The following is a 13,492-nucleotide window of genomic DNA, read 5'->3' on the forward strand; positions in this document are numbered from 1 at the left end:
AGTTGGCTAGCGTTGTTGGAATAACCTTGAGGAAGATATTTAACCTCTCTAAGGTTCCATTTATTCATGAGGATAATGGGATCATAGTGTCTTCCTCTTAGGAATATTTTGAGGATTAAAGTAGGTAATGCAGTGTGGAAGGCTTAGCAGTTTCTGACATGTGATAAATGCTCAAAAATGTTATTTGCTGTTACTTTTATTCTCTCCGCTTGGTTCTCTATATTTAACAGACTCTTCGTAAGAACCATTTTGTTTGATTCTCGTAACAACATGAGTTATGTATTCCCATTTTACAGTCAGGAAACAGCCCCGGAGAGGTTGCATGTAAACAGTCAAGAGCAGGACCCCACACTTCTATTGCCAATTAAAGAACCAGAGAATCTCAGGCATGAAAAAAACCCCACAACTACAAATCCAGAAAGATAGAAACTGAGGGAGACAGTGATTCAGAATGCAGAAAATTGCTAATGGTCTTGGTAACAGCATGAGGAAGGGCAGACACACTGTGTCAATGGAGCACGAAGTCTGGAGAGTTAAAACTTAAACCTCTGTCCACAATAACTGGATCTTAGGCTCTGACCCTCCAAGTGAAGTGATGGCTTAGCAAGTCAGTAACAGCAAGGTATATTCTGAGTGATTCAAACTAAACCCACTAACTGGAGGATGAAAGCAACACAGAGTCTACCATGTAAACATGGGAAGTGTTTTCATTAAGGAACCAACAGTTTCAGTAGCTGACAAGCTTCATGCCCCTACAGCGCAAGCTCCCCATTAGATGGCAGTGTGAGCTCAGATTACACCTTCCAAAAAGGATTAGCCATGAAGCCCCAGGTACACGGACCTGACTGACCCAGTGGTCAGATGCAAAACAGGAATGCTCTCAACACAGCAGCATTCACTTTCAAGTACGAGAACGACTGGCAGTGATGACCCGCGAGCCAGCAAAACAACAAAAACCCTTCTGAGAGAAAGTCTAACTACCCGCGCAGAGGAGCCTGGGTACGGCTGCATCACTGTGCTCACACCAAGGGGAACACGCTCTCCTGACCTGCAGGTAGAAAGATAGGAGGAAAGGGGGCTCTTCCAAGTGTGTGTCACACTCAATTCTCATAGCTTTCACTCCAGCACCAGTGTTACTCTGCACCTTAAATATTATGAGCTTGTTTTACGTTGTGTGTTTTTTTTCCTTTTTTGGTCCAGTTTATGGACCTAGGCACTACATCACAGCCCACAAATCTGTTTTCATAACATTTCTGAAAATTTACCCAAGGCTTTTTTCCCTTCCACACTCATACTAAGAATTATTTTGTCACCTTTCCTTGTCTTCTAAATGGAGCAGGAAAACTGGCCACCTTTTCTTTGTACTGGAAAGTAAACTGATGAGGAGCAAGTCAGACCTGCATTGTTCATGAAGCCTCTGTGGAAATAAAGATACTAGTGGTGCATCAACTGACTACTCTAGACAGCTCTTCCCAGGTAGTAATTTCACAAAAAGGTTGCAGATCCCATAAAAACAGGAGGGGCAAAGCTCCATTTTAAGGCCCTAACTCCCATGTATGTACTGTCTCCAAAAACATTACTTATAGATATTCTCCTAGTAGGCAAAGAGTACTTTTAAGAAATAAAACAGAGTGAAGGCTTTTACTTATTAATATGAACCTGTTTTTACCTTCTTTTTCAGTTAAGTTTGTCTCCATCATAATTTTAAGCAGTGCAAAGAATGCGTATTTGTGACAGTATAGTAAATCAGAAATACAGACTTTTTACAAGCAAATCCTAGTCTCAGTTCAAAGTGAAGTTATTTTTTTCTGAGCAATTAGTAACATTTTTATAAGTATCAAGGCACCATGTGTGCAGAACATCAGTTAAAACTCTAGGGATATGCAGAACTTCAGCAGCCGAAGGAGGCCCATAAACGCCAGGTGTTAAGCCTGTGCGCTGAAAGACGGCAGCGCGCACACCGAGCGCACCAATAAAACATTTATTAAACTCTGCGTCACACCAAAGAACAACACTGTATTCGGCTACTCGTGCTTGCTACTCATGGTCACATGAAGTGGCCACAACACTGCAAGGCTCCTCCTGGCTCCACCTTGTGCATTTGACTGTGGGCTGAGAATTGCCATGAACACTCAGCATTGTAATTACCAGGAGCTGATTCCTCTTCCAAAAGCGACCTCACTACTTTAGTCTGGTAATTCATCAGGACCATGGTACTTTATAACAAGCAGTCATAATTCTTCAAACCTTCTCAATTAGTATATTTCAACAAGCAAGTAATTAAATCCTGTTATTCCTTCTCTGATGACATTTTTTTAAAAATTTAAAATAGGTCCTCTCCCGTCCTTTAATTATAAAAGAAACCCCAAATGACATTAAGAAACAGAAATAAAAGACATAGTAAAAGGAAATGCTCTCAGGGATTCTAACCTCAATGTTAACACCATTCTCTACAGGGACCAAAGCTTTGATCTAAAAGATATTAAGAGAGTCAGGGAAATAAAACCCACACCAATATTTTAACATCTGCTTTTCCTTTCCTACTCTCTTTTTCTAAAATAAGGCTTCTCTATCTGAAGTCAGACTTCAATAAAACAAATGCAGTTTTCCTGACAGTATCTTTAAAAGGTGAAAAGGAACCTGGAAAAGCATTTTTCTGGCCAAACTATATACTCTTCTTCTTGGTTTCTATACCTTTTCCTACCTTCACCTTCCATTTTCTTGCTTCCTAGTATCTCTATGCACTCTTTTTTTTTTTTTTAAGTGAACGCTGTTGTTGTTTTTTAAATTTATTTATTTTATTTTTGGCTGCACTGGGTCTTCATTGCTGCGCACAGGCTTTTCTCTAGTTGCGGCGAGTGGGGGCTACTGTTCATTGCGGTGCGCGTGCTTCTCATCGCAGTGGCTTCTCTTGTTGTGGCTCACGGGCTCTAGCACGCAGGCTCAGTAGTCGTGGCGCACGGGCTTAGTTGCTCTGTGGCATGGGGGATCTTCCCGGACCAGGGCTCGAACCCGTGTCTCCTGCATTGGCAGGCGGATTCTTAACCATTGCGCCACCAAGGAAGCCGTCTATCCACTCTTCCTTTTGACCAGAAAACTTGCGAAAGACTTTAAATGGGCAAAAAGATTCCTGGCCATCCTTTCACTGTCTGGAGGGCCTGCCCAGGGTCCCCTGATCTTCCCCCATCCATGCCTTGTCTCTGCTCTGCAGCTCTGTTACAGAAGCAGAGTGGAGGGTTGATGGTGACCAGGGATGCCTGGCACAGAAATACGTGTCAGGTGAAGATGCAACTGGTTACTGAGGAGAAGTGGCCGGTGTTGCACCTTTCAGCATTCCTCACTGCCCATTATGTCTGTCCTCTGGAATTCCCCCTGAACTGGTTTTAACATTTCACTGGTTTTCCCATTAATTAATGAATTAAATAAAAGCTTGGACACGTGCGCATTTTGTATTTGTATGCGAGTCAAGCTTTTACCTTTTCAAAAACTATCCTTTAGTTATTCCATGGCTAAGCAGATTATTTCTGAAACTTTCAAGTAACAACTTCAAAGAAATATTACTGTAAATTTTATCACCATTTAAGCACTTCTTGAATGTACATAATACTATTTTAAGATCTGAATACAATTCATCACCCTGAAATCTTAAGTCATGAGAAGATTCTTTCCCTGGGGGCACAGCACTGAGTAGCGCACATGTAAGAAGAGCAGGGGATCACGGTGACGACGACGAACATCCAACCAGCGCCCACTGCGAGTAAGCGTCCCCACCGCTGAAACGCACATGCCGCGTGACCCAGGCCGCCCAGTCTGCACCTTGAGGAAGCTGAGCAGACTCCAAGTCGCCCTGCAAGTAACGGGAGGGCCAAGAGTTAAACTGAGAGAGGGGCTCAGACCCAACTAGACTGCCTCAGAGAAGAAGAAAAACAACTTCTAAAGAGCCAGGCACTTTTAGTGCTTCTGGCTGGTTACCAACGTTACCTCGGGATTATCCCGAAACGTATTAAGAAAAAGAGCTGTAATAGAGAGTTCAAGCCGAACCCCTGTGTGAGCAGCGGCAGTAACAGGAACAATCAAGACAATCAAAAAGTAAGAGGACACGAAAAGGTAAAGAGATCAAACGAGGGGTGAGTTACATGCTAAACTAAAAATTAAGGAAATCCATTTTATGATAGTAAATAACCAATTTAATCCTAACTTTGATAGTTCCATCTAAGGCTCAGACAGAAGTCACACCATATTCCTATAATCCTGGTACAAGGGTGCAAAACTGTATCTTCCTTACAAAAGAACAATCCAAAGAACGCTTCTGCTCCACACTTCCTTTGTGGTGGGCCTTGGAAAGAAGCCGAATCCAGGCCACTGAAGCAGGCCACTGAGAGGTTTACTCTCAACCACAAAGTCCATTCATGCAGGAAACTATGCTCAAATAAAGACCCAGCAATTACTTTTCTTTCCTGGACCTTCTTGATCCTTAAACTCTTAATTTATCGGGTACTGAAACCCTTAAAACAGCTCCAGAATGACCCACGCTGGCCAAAGAGCTTCCCAGCTGTGACCCAGGACAGTCCTCGCTCACTAAAAGCTGCCAAACCCCAGGCCTTTTTCAACACAAGACAACTTCCCAAGACAAACACGTGCTCCCTCCCTCTCAGCCAGGGCAAACCCCAGCAGGTGAAAAAGAAGCTTACTTTTGATTTACTAATGGTCTTCAAGTGTAGGCTTGAAGGTTAAATATATAAAGATCAGTGGACAACTTTCTCCATTCCTAGAAAAACCTAAAATAAACTATGGCTAAAGCATTAGCAGAACTAATCTGTCGCCTGCAGAAATGCTTATGGAGAAACGCTCAGTAGTAACTTCACCAGCAGAGTCACTAAGGCCGAGAGACAAGTCAGAAACAACTAACGTGTTAGGTGAACCGACTAAGGAAGCTGCACGGATAAAGGCACTGATTATAAAATCTACGAAAACACTGTACTAGGGAATGAGAACAGGGAACTCTAGATTTGGTCCAAGACATCCTGTAAGATTTACCTGCCACAACTCTGGTAAAGTCAGTCTGAGTTAAGTATGAATTACAGGCAGGGGTTGTAAACAAAATGACAAGACTACCTTGGTTCTACTTACCGCCAAATATATCCTGAAAAATCAAGCACATGGAAAATTCTGTTTTAATCTCAAGTACCATCTAAATATTTAAACTTACCACCTCCAGACAACCCGTTAATTCTCATATCATTAAAAGTATTAGTTATTCAAAATTTCAAGATACTTTTCCTCTTCACAAAATGTAAACTCAAAAACTGAAGAGGTAAGTAGCTTTCGCCAACAGTTCTAACCAGTTGGAAGGTTCGCTCTAGCAAAGCTGACCAAGCTCCTAGAGATGATGCCCGACTCCCAACAACAGAGTGTCTTCAACTGTGCTTCCCTGGATGTTCCTGGAGCCCGACTCTCTTCACTGAGTGCACAGAACTTTTCAGCAGCTAGAAATAAAGACAACGGACGCAAGGCGGTACTCACTTTTCAATCTCGATGCCGAGTGGATTAGCAGGACGCAGGGACAAGGGAGGAATCCCTTTATTCCTGTCAGTGCGCATGTCATAGTAATTCATCTCATCAACCCACACAGCAGACTGATCCAAAATACCTACCAAATGAGGAGCACAGCCTTAATAAGATACACACTCCCCAGGCACTAAGTCTTACCATACTGCTTTACTGTTGAAACACCTAATACAGAATGCATGCTACAGTAATTTTTTAAAGATTTGAAGGCACAAAAGCTCCAGATTTTTTTTTTTTTGTAATGGCTGGTAGCTTAATTAAAACCACTAAAAATCTATAGAAAGGCAAAAATAACACCTCTTGATTGCACTGTACATTATTCAATACAGAAGACAAGTTAAGCCTCTGAGAAAAAGTTCTCTAAAACAAATGTATTTTACAAATAATAAGCAGTACAATTAATTTGGTACATCAACAGAACACCCAACAATCCTTATATCAATATAAAGAAACCAAACACCTTCCACGGAATGCGCGGCTTGTGTGATGGAAATGACTAGGATATTCAGGAAAAACAAAATATAATCTCTGAACACAGTACCCTCTTTCCTGTGGCTCGGACTGGGCTGAAACAGAGGCTGGGCAGTGTGCGAGGGAGCAGAGTAGAGCGCAGGGCCGGGGGACCAGAGGGCTCCTCGTGAGCCTTCTAACTCTATGGGCACCCACAGGTCTACCAGGATGACACAAGGAAGCTCTGTCAGAGGGTAAGCTCAGGCCCAGACACTCCCAGGTTCAGATCTATAGGCCTTTCCTGAGCCTGTGCTGTGCTAAGTCCTGGGCAGAGCGTTTTAGCATAAAATCAATACTTTCAAATAAGTTTTCTTCACCTGCTGTACAAACATGATACAAGATGATGCTAGATTCTGTCAAAATGTTTTTAAGTTCCTCCAGAAAACTGGAAACAAGTTCCTGCTTTAATTTCACAGTTCGGTTTTCAAAGACATTAAATAAAAGTGAGTAAACAAAAACAAAAATATTGTATGTATATATATGTACATACGTTTACATACACACACGTACATAAATGTAAATTCCATTTTTGGTTTTCCCTTAAGTTCCTCAAATTTTTATTAAAAAGAATCAAGGAATTTAAGGATATAATGCTGAAGAAAGGCTTTATGCTCTAAGACAGAAAACAAAATTTGCAAAACTCTTTGCTTTTCTATATGAGAGAAGGCCTGGGTTTAATTATGCCTGTGATAGTCCTACATTACACAAATATTTATTAAGTACTGACCATGTGCAAGTCATTACAGGACCACAAAGATGAATCTAACAGTATTCTTACTTTAGCAGAGGAGATGCCATATACATAAAGAGCTAGGAGACGAATAATTAAAAACACTAATTTATGGAGCCCTTAGTTTGTGTGAGGACCTATGCTAAGCACTTTCTCCAATGTTCTAACTCATTCAATCCTCTGAGGTAGGTGATTCTGTGACTCCACTCCACCCACAGCTGGCTGCTCGTGTGATCAGAGTCCCAGCTTCTCAGACCAAGCTCTGTGCCCCAAGGTGAGGAAGCACGGGTTAAGGGCACAAAGGGAACACAGGAGGGGCTCTAGGGCACAAGAAGAGTGTGATTTCTAGTTTGGAGGCCAGAGGCACACCTAGGTGGGCAACATCTTGTCGGGGCCTCAAAGGACGCAGAAAGTGAAGGAACACGGAACATTATTTAGGCATTACTGGCTAATTTGGCCAAACCAGGTATGTATTTCACCTCAAATCTTATCTGTATCACAGCAGGAAATGCAATTATGGTATTCAAGATCAAGAAACTAAAATCGGCATTTCGGACGTGTTACATGAACAGCTTTTATACAGGACAGAACAGCAGTTCTAATGATTAGTTAGCATCCTTAGGGTTTACCGTCAGCTCAGCTAACTGCCTTTTCAAAAGTAATTCAGACTTTAACCAATATCCCATTCCTGAAAAAATAAACATAAACTGAATCTAAGTTAATGACATATGAGAGTAAGTAAATTTTATACTAATTTACCAGTTGTCAGTTTTAAAAACAAAACCCACTTTTATTTTCTTCTTTAGAGTAAAGTCATGGGAGATGATACCTATTTTCTCAGGTCTGAGCAGCTTGAAGGAGACTGTGGAGGTTCCTTTGCCACCTGACTTGGTTGTGACAATAATGTCTCCTTTGTCGTTCTTGGCCTGTCCCACGCGACATACAATTTTACTCGCAGACATCCACTCTGCTGTCAGAAGGCAATTATGCCCACAAATTGTCAGACCTGAAAGTAAAAACATGCATGCACATAACAAAGTCCAAAGAACAGCTATTTCATGAAAAGACAATTCTTCTGTCAGTATCGCCAGGCCTTTTTCCTGAACTGAAAAACAGAACTAGAAATAGCATTTCCTGGTTCATCAGTTAGTTATTTCTATTCTTGAATATACCCAATATCATTTGCAAATAAACGACTGTCTCTACTGAATTTGCCTATTTTTTCTCTAATATTTAATACTTCTTTTAGATTATATTTAAGTGTCTTCAAACATCATTGGAATTAGAAAATAATAACCATAATAATGTCTAGGCACTCCAGATTACTTAACTATGAGAATCTTAGATTGCTTTCATAGGTATTAGAAAGGAAATTATTGTTATTTTTAGAAGTCCAAGTTCGTGCTATAAAGCTCTAAAGCGTATTAATAAATGTGTACATCATTCCCTAAAAAAAAATTTATCATCTTCCTGAAAATAATCCACACATACTTTTCCTAGTGTTCAATTATACATGATACTACAGAATGAACTAAAGTTTGTAGTTTATGTTAAGCACAGCCTGAAGTCTGTTAAATCAGTAAATGTTCTCAGGCATTACTGGATTACTAGTGCATTTTTCATGTCTGTACATCACTCCTGCAACGGCAGTCCACGCTGCCTAAATGTTTCCCTCATGGTCCTGTCGCTGTACTACACTCTGCTCCCAAAATCTCAGCCCACGCCTGGCATCTCTGCCCAGACCCACGTAAACTGCGATGCAGACAGGGAAGACGTGGCCCCAGGCAGAGGACCACCATCCCACCACGTGCATTTCTGCTAAACAGAGACCAATGTAATAAACATTCATGGAGAAAATAGACCGAAGTGTATTCAGCAAACACCCAGACACTCGCACTTTCTTTTCTCACCATTTAATTTTTGATACTGCTCGGCAGTCAAGTTTAGCAAATGCAAGCTTTTTGTTTTGTTTTTTCAATCAGATACCAGGAACACCTCAACTTATGCCAAATTCGGTTGAAAAAATGTAGGGAGGGATTCAAGTCATCTTTCGTTACAACTTAAAGCACTATTTAGTAAGAATGTTATACTAACCATAAAGGAATAAAAACAACTCCATTTTAAAGATGTTTATTGAAATAATTAATTTCAGAGATTTCCCTAAGACATTACTATTTATTCATGTAAGGAATTCAGTTTTTCTAATGACAGCACTTCAAAGTTCCTTTAGGACTAAGTTTTCCATTGGCTTTTTAAATGTGTAATGACATTTACACATTTTTAAATGCATTCATAATTCAAAATTATTTTTCAAAATGGGAGTGTTTGTTAGTTTTCTTGATACTCAACTTTTATTATGAAAAATTTAAGCCTTTTAAGAGGTTGAAAGCACCCCCTGAAACTCCTCTCCATCTCCAAGGTAAGCCTGTGAAACACTTCAATACATACAGTGCTCTAATAATTTTTATGTACACATAAATCAGTCTATGTATTTTTTTATATAAATGGGAAATGTTTTAATTTATGAACTGTTTAGTTATAGATGGTATATATTTCAATATCACTCCAGGTCAATACATAACTTGATATTTTTAAATTTTACAATATCAAAAACATTTTTGTGATTTAAATACTAACTTTAGAAAGGAAATAACGCAACCCAATGTCAGGACTTAATGTATTTAAGTTCCTAATATAAGTCCCCTGCTGGGGAGCTATCTTACGATTAAAACTGAGAAATGGGAGATTTCAGATATACAGACATAAAGTCTTAAAAACATGTTCAGATGAGCAAACATGTATGATATCCATGATGATGGAACTTTGGGAAAAAGCACCCGGAATAACAGTTTATTCATCTCGTTGTAGCTGCTATCGAGGTTCCTCATTTAATATCTGTTCTGCATTTTAACTAAAAAAGTTAATAATCACCATATAATTTAAAACACAGATTTAAACAGATCATTTTAAATGCATGGAAATTAAATAAGATCATACGATCTATTTCTTAAACATGTTTTGCCAAGAAATCTGCTTCATGAAATATAACATCTTTTTTTTTTTTTTAAGTAACTTGTAGAATTCCAAATAAAGTGTTTTTGTAGTATTTTACTTGGCTAGTGTAGATGTCACCGGAGTTATAAAAATGCTTAAATTATTTAGTAGGTTAAGTTTGCTTTTTTAAAAAGTGGTTTCTTGGCAATACATGGGCAGGCTGAAAGCGGAACTAGCAGGTTTATAAAAGTCGTGCGCACTCAGTCAAACAGGAATCGCGCTGCCTGAAGCTAAAGAGAGATCAGCATCCACACAGACGGGCAGCAGTCACGTGTGAGGGCTCAGTGACTGCCAGTTAAACTGAACCTCCATCTAGATGGTCTATTTCCATGAATTCTAGGGATTTTTCCACTTTGGATAAAGAACAACCTGGAATGAGCTTTGTCAAGAACCAAGACATAGGATAAGACAGACTACCTTCATAAGGATAATAAACTTAAGTTTTATTTACTGAAGAATCAAAAACTGTGGCTAGAGAAAACAGTATAAAATGAGACACAGTTAAGTAACACTAGTGAAAAGAACGAGCTGGGGAGGGCAAGACTCAGTAATTAAACATGGTGCCCAGCTCTAATCAACCTTCTCTTTTCCAAGGGATTTCTGGATGGCCAAAAAACAATGTGTCAACCAGCAGCTATAATGCAAGAAAAACAAGCTCTAACTCATAATCTCTAGTATTTACCAAGGGGTCCTTCATGAATTGAGAAATGAGTCAAATGAATGTCTGAATCCAAATAAATTAACATGTGGGAAATCAGAATACTCATTCAGCAGCACATATTGAGTTGCCTCCCCGCTCTCTTATTCTGAATGTATCTGCACACCCTCATGCAGAGTTCACATGAAAATAACCCAAACTGACCACACACTGATATTTATGGTTTGCTCTCTATCCTGGCAGTGCTTTACACTCATCTGTGTTTTTAAAAAAGCAATGATAAGGCTCCATCTTTAGAGACTGAGACTTAGCAGCTAAGGCAAGAGCATTTTGTTAAGTTCTAGAGAAGATGAAGACAAGCCAGGTGAGAACCACTGACAGACCAGAATAATGAAACAACCAGCAGGAAAGGGTCTCCCCCAGAAGAAGGGGGCACACTGCAAACCAAAATCAAAAAAACTCGTGCAGTGCCAAGTGGATGCAGTGTTCTATTGCTCGCGTCCTTGGGCTTATAAAGATAAACAGCATAAACTGATCCTAAAAACTAAAACGTAGCTTGCTCTAAATATGTAAACATTAGGGGAGCCTAATGCAAACCGTGGGCGGGCGTGAGTTTGCAGAGAGCCTGTGGCTGTTAAGTTTGGAGGCTCAGTGCTCCCGCCGCAATGGGCATCGGGTGTAGACAAATGCCCACAGGTCCCACGGTGCGGCCCGGCAGAGCGCACAGGCTCCTCTGGGTGGAGGGAGTTTAGATTTGGTTCCGAGAGCAATAAGGAACAGAAGAGGCCTAGCTCACCCGGCACCTGAGAAGAACAGACAGCGGTATGAGGGGAGGCCAGAAGAGCTGGGCGGCTGTTTTGGCAGTCTTGGCAGGAGAGGCCGACCCCGAGGAAAGGAGGCAAACCTCGGCTGTGGGGGGCTTTCTCAATGACCAGGTGAAAGACAATACAGGCAAGATCTGACAAAATAATGATTTTAACAGAAAAATCAGAAAACCAAATAATTCTTTCATTTCTATTCAGATCATCCTGTACAGACCTCAGGGGTGTTTTTCTATCACCTTCACTATTTCAAAATAGTATATCTTGCCTCAGTTGCCCAACATAAAAATGCATTCACCATGAACACACAGCATCGTCCCTGCCCTTACCTATGAGGTCAGCTGGCCCAGTCCCCAGGTTTTCTCCCCTAATCGTGACCTTTGTCCATGGGATTCCTTCATTTGGAGAGATGCCTGTCACAAGCGGGGGTTGTCGTGTTCGAGACATTCTGCTTGTTGAGGAAAGTAGAGGTCAAGCTACAGAAGTAATCTGTAGAAGAGAAAGGAAAAAAGGGTTAGTGCCAACTGAGATGAGCAGCAACTAGAAACACCAGAACTAGACATTCAGTACCAAAACACAGCAGTATTCTGCAAACATACAGCGCCAGGTTTTTTAGCTGTCAGTTAGCCTGTCTGCCAACAATTCCTGCACATGAAGGTGACTAAGGACACTAGCTAGTACTGGGAGGGAGACATCAAGAACATAAACTTCTGATGCAAGGACAGACAGAACCTAAGGTCCCCCTGAGCTCCATGCCACCACCTGCTGCACCCAAAGTATATGCTGGAAGCTCCTGAAGGAGCACATTCTGAACTAATCAGATTCATAAAATTAAAGAACATCTCCATTCTCATAGGTATACTGAATTTCATTTTATTTTTGTGTTAGACTTAGTGTAGCAACTCTTTTAAATGTGCTCAAATCAATACACTGACATCTTCGACACTGAGACAGAAGCAGAGACTTGCTAACTGTCCCAGTGCGGAGCCGGCAGAAGTGCAGCTTCTGAGTTCAGATGCCCTGAGCTCTAGTCCTGGTGCTCTAATTCCGCTCCAAACCTCTGTTTTCATATACGGACACTGCGGCCAGTAACAGAACCTTCCATAAGGCTACAACAAAGATCAGGTACATAATCCCAGCAGGGCAGAGCACCTAGTGCACAGCAGGCAACCAGGAAATGAGAAAACCTCACTAATAAACCCACAGAACTCCTCAAGTGCTCGAGGCTTCAGATGCTCCAGAAGACAAGGGAAGGGTGGGTTCAGAGAAAAACAGCTGCTGGTTGTCTGTCTTTTCACAGAGCGAAGTTAGACAGTGGCCCCTGCCTTCACCCCACCGTTAGCCAGATCAGTTCAATCTCTCACGAAACCAAACAGAAGGGACCAGGACTGAGGGACAGACACCAGGCACAGAGAGGAGGGCGCCAACCCTCTCACCCAACTCCGCTCTGTCCGGGTAACAAGAATCACTCTGGAGAAACTAAGGAGCCCTGGAAAGACAGAACCGAAGACTCTAACATGGAAGGGTCCTCCCAGAAAGGACTACTTGCAGCCACATCACCCAAGGAAAAGCATATACAGACCAACTCTGCCCATGCATAGACTAAACAAGCAGCTGTCACAGCCTCATCCTAAAAGGCACAAGGACAAAGACTGTAAGGTGGTCAAGGAACATACGTGAGCGAGAGATGATAGTCAGATTAAAAAAAAAGATCCAGGGCTTCCCTGGTGGTGCAGTGGTTAAGAATCCGCCTGCCAATGCAAGGGACACGGGTTCAAGCCCTGGCCCGGGAAGATCCCACATGCCGTGGAGCAACTAAGCCCGCGCGCCACAACTACTGAGCCTGAGCTCTAGAGCCCGCGAGCCACAGCTACTGAGCCCACGCGCCACAACTACTGAAGCCCGCGCGCCTAGAGCCTGTGCTCTGCAACAAGAGAAGCCACGACAATGAGGAGCCCACGCACCACAACGAAGAGTAGCCCCCGCTCACAACTAGAGAAAGCCCTGCACACAGCAACGAAGACCCAACACAGCCAAAAATAAAAAAACAAATAAATTTAAAAAAAATTAAAAAAAGGTCCAGAGGAAACAGAGATAAGGCTACAGGCTACAGTGCTTCCCTGCAAATTACATTGAAGTACTAATCCAGGA

General features: G+C 41.6%; 1 protein-coding gene across 7 annotated transcripts in view; it reads right to left on the minus strand.

Annotated features, from left to right (window-relative positions):
* The window catches only part of EXOC2 (exocyst complex component 2), a 156,459-nt gene that overhangs the window by 113,152 nt on the left and 29,815 nt on the right, over positions 1-13,492 (minus strand). For all 7 annotated transcript variants that reach the window (XM_027128215.1, XM_027128217.1, XM_027128213.1 and 4 more), the window contains exons 2-4: positions 11,671-11,830; positions 7,638-7,814; positions 5,524-5,650 (exon numbers count right to left, since the gene is read on the minus strand). In XM_027128215.1, the coding sequence (XP_026984016.1) occupies positions 5,524-5,650; positions 7,638-7,814; positions 11,671-11,788 (422 nt within the window). In that variant the 5' untranslated portion in view covers positions 11,789-11,830. The remainder of the gene's footprint in view (positions 1-5,523; positions 5,651-7,637; positions 7,815-11,670; positions 11,831-13,492) is intronic.

Source organism: Aethalodelphis obliquidens, unplaced genomic scaffold (genome assembly GCF_003676395.1).
Source record: "Aethalodelphis obliquidens isolate GAN/ISIS:26980383/991018 unplaced genomic scaffold, ASM367639v1 scaffold34, whole genome shotgun sequence".
Lineage (NCBI taxonomy): Eukaryota > Metazoa > Chordata > Mammalia > Artiodactyla > Delphinidae > Aethalodelphis > Aethalodelphis obliquidens.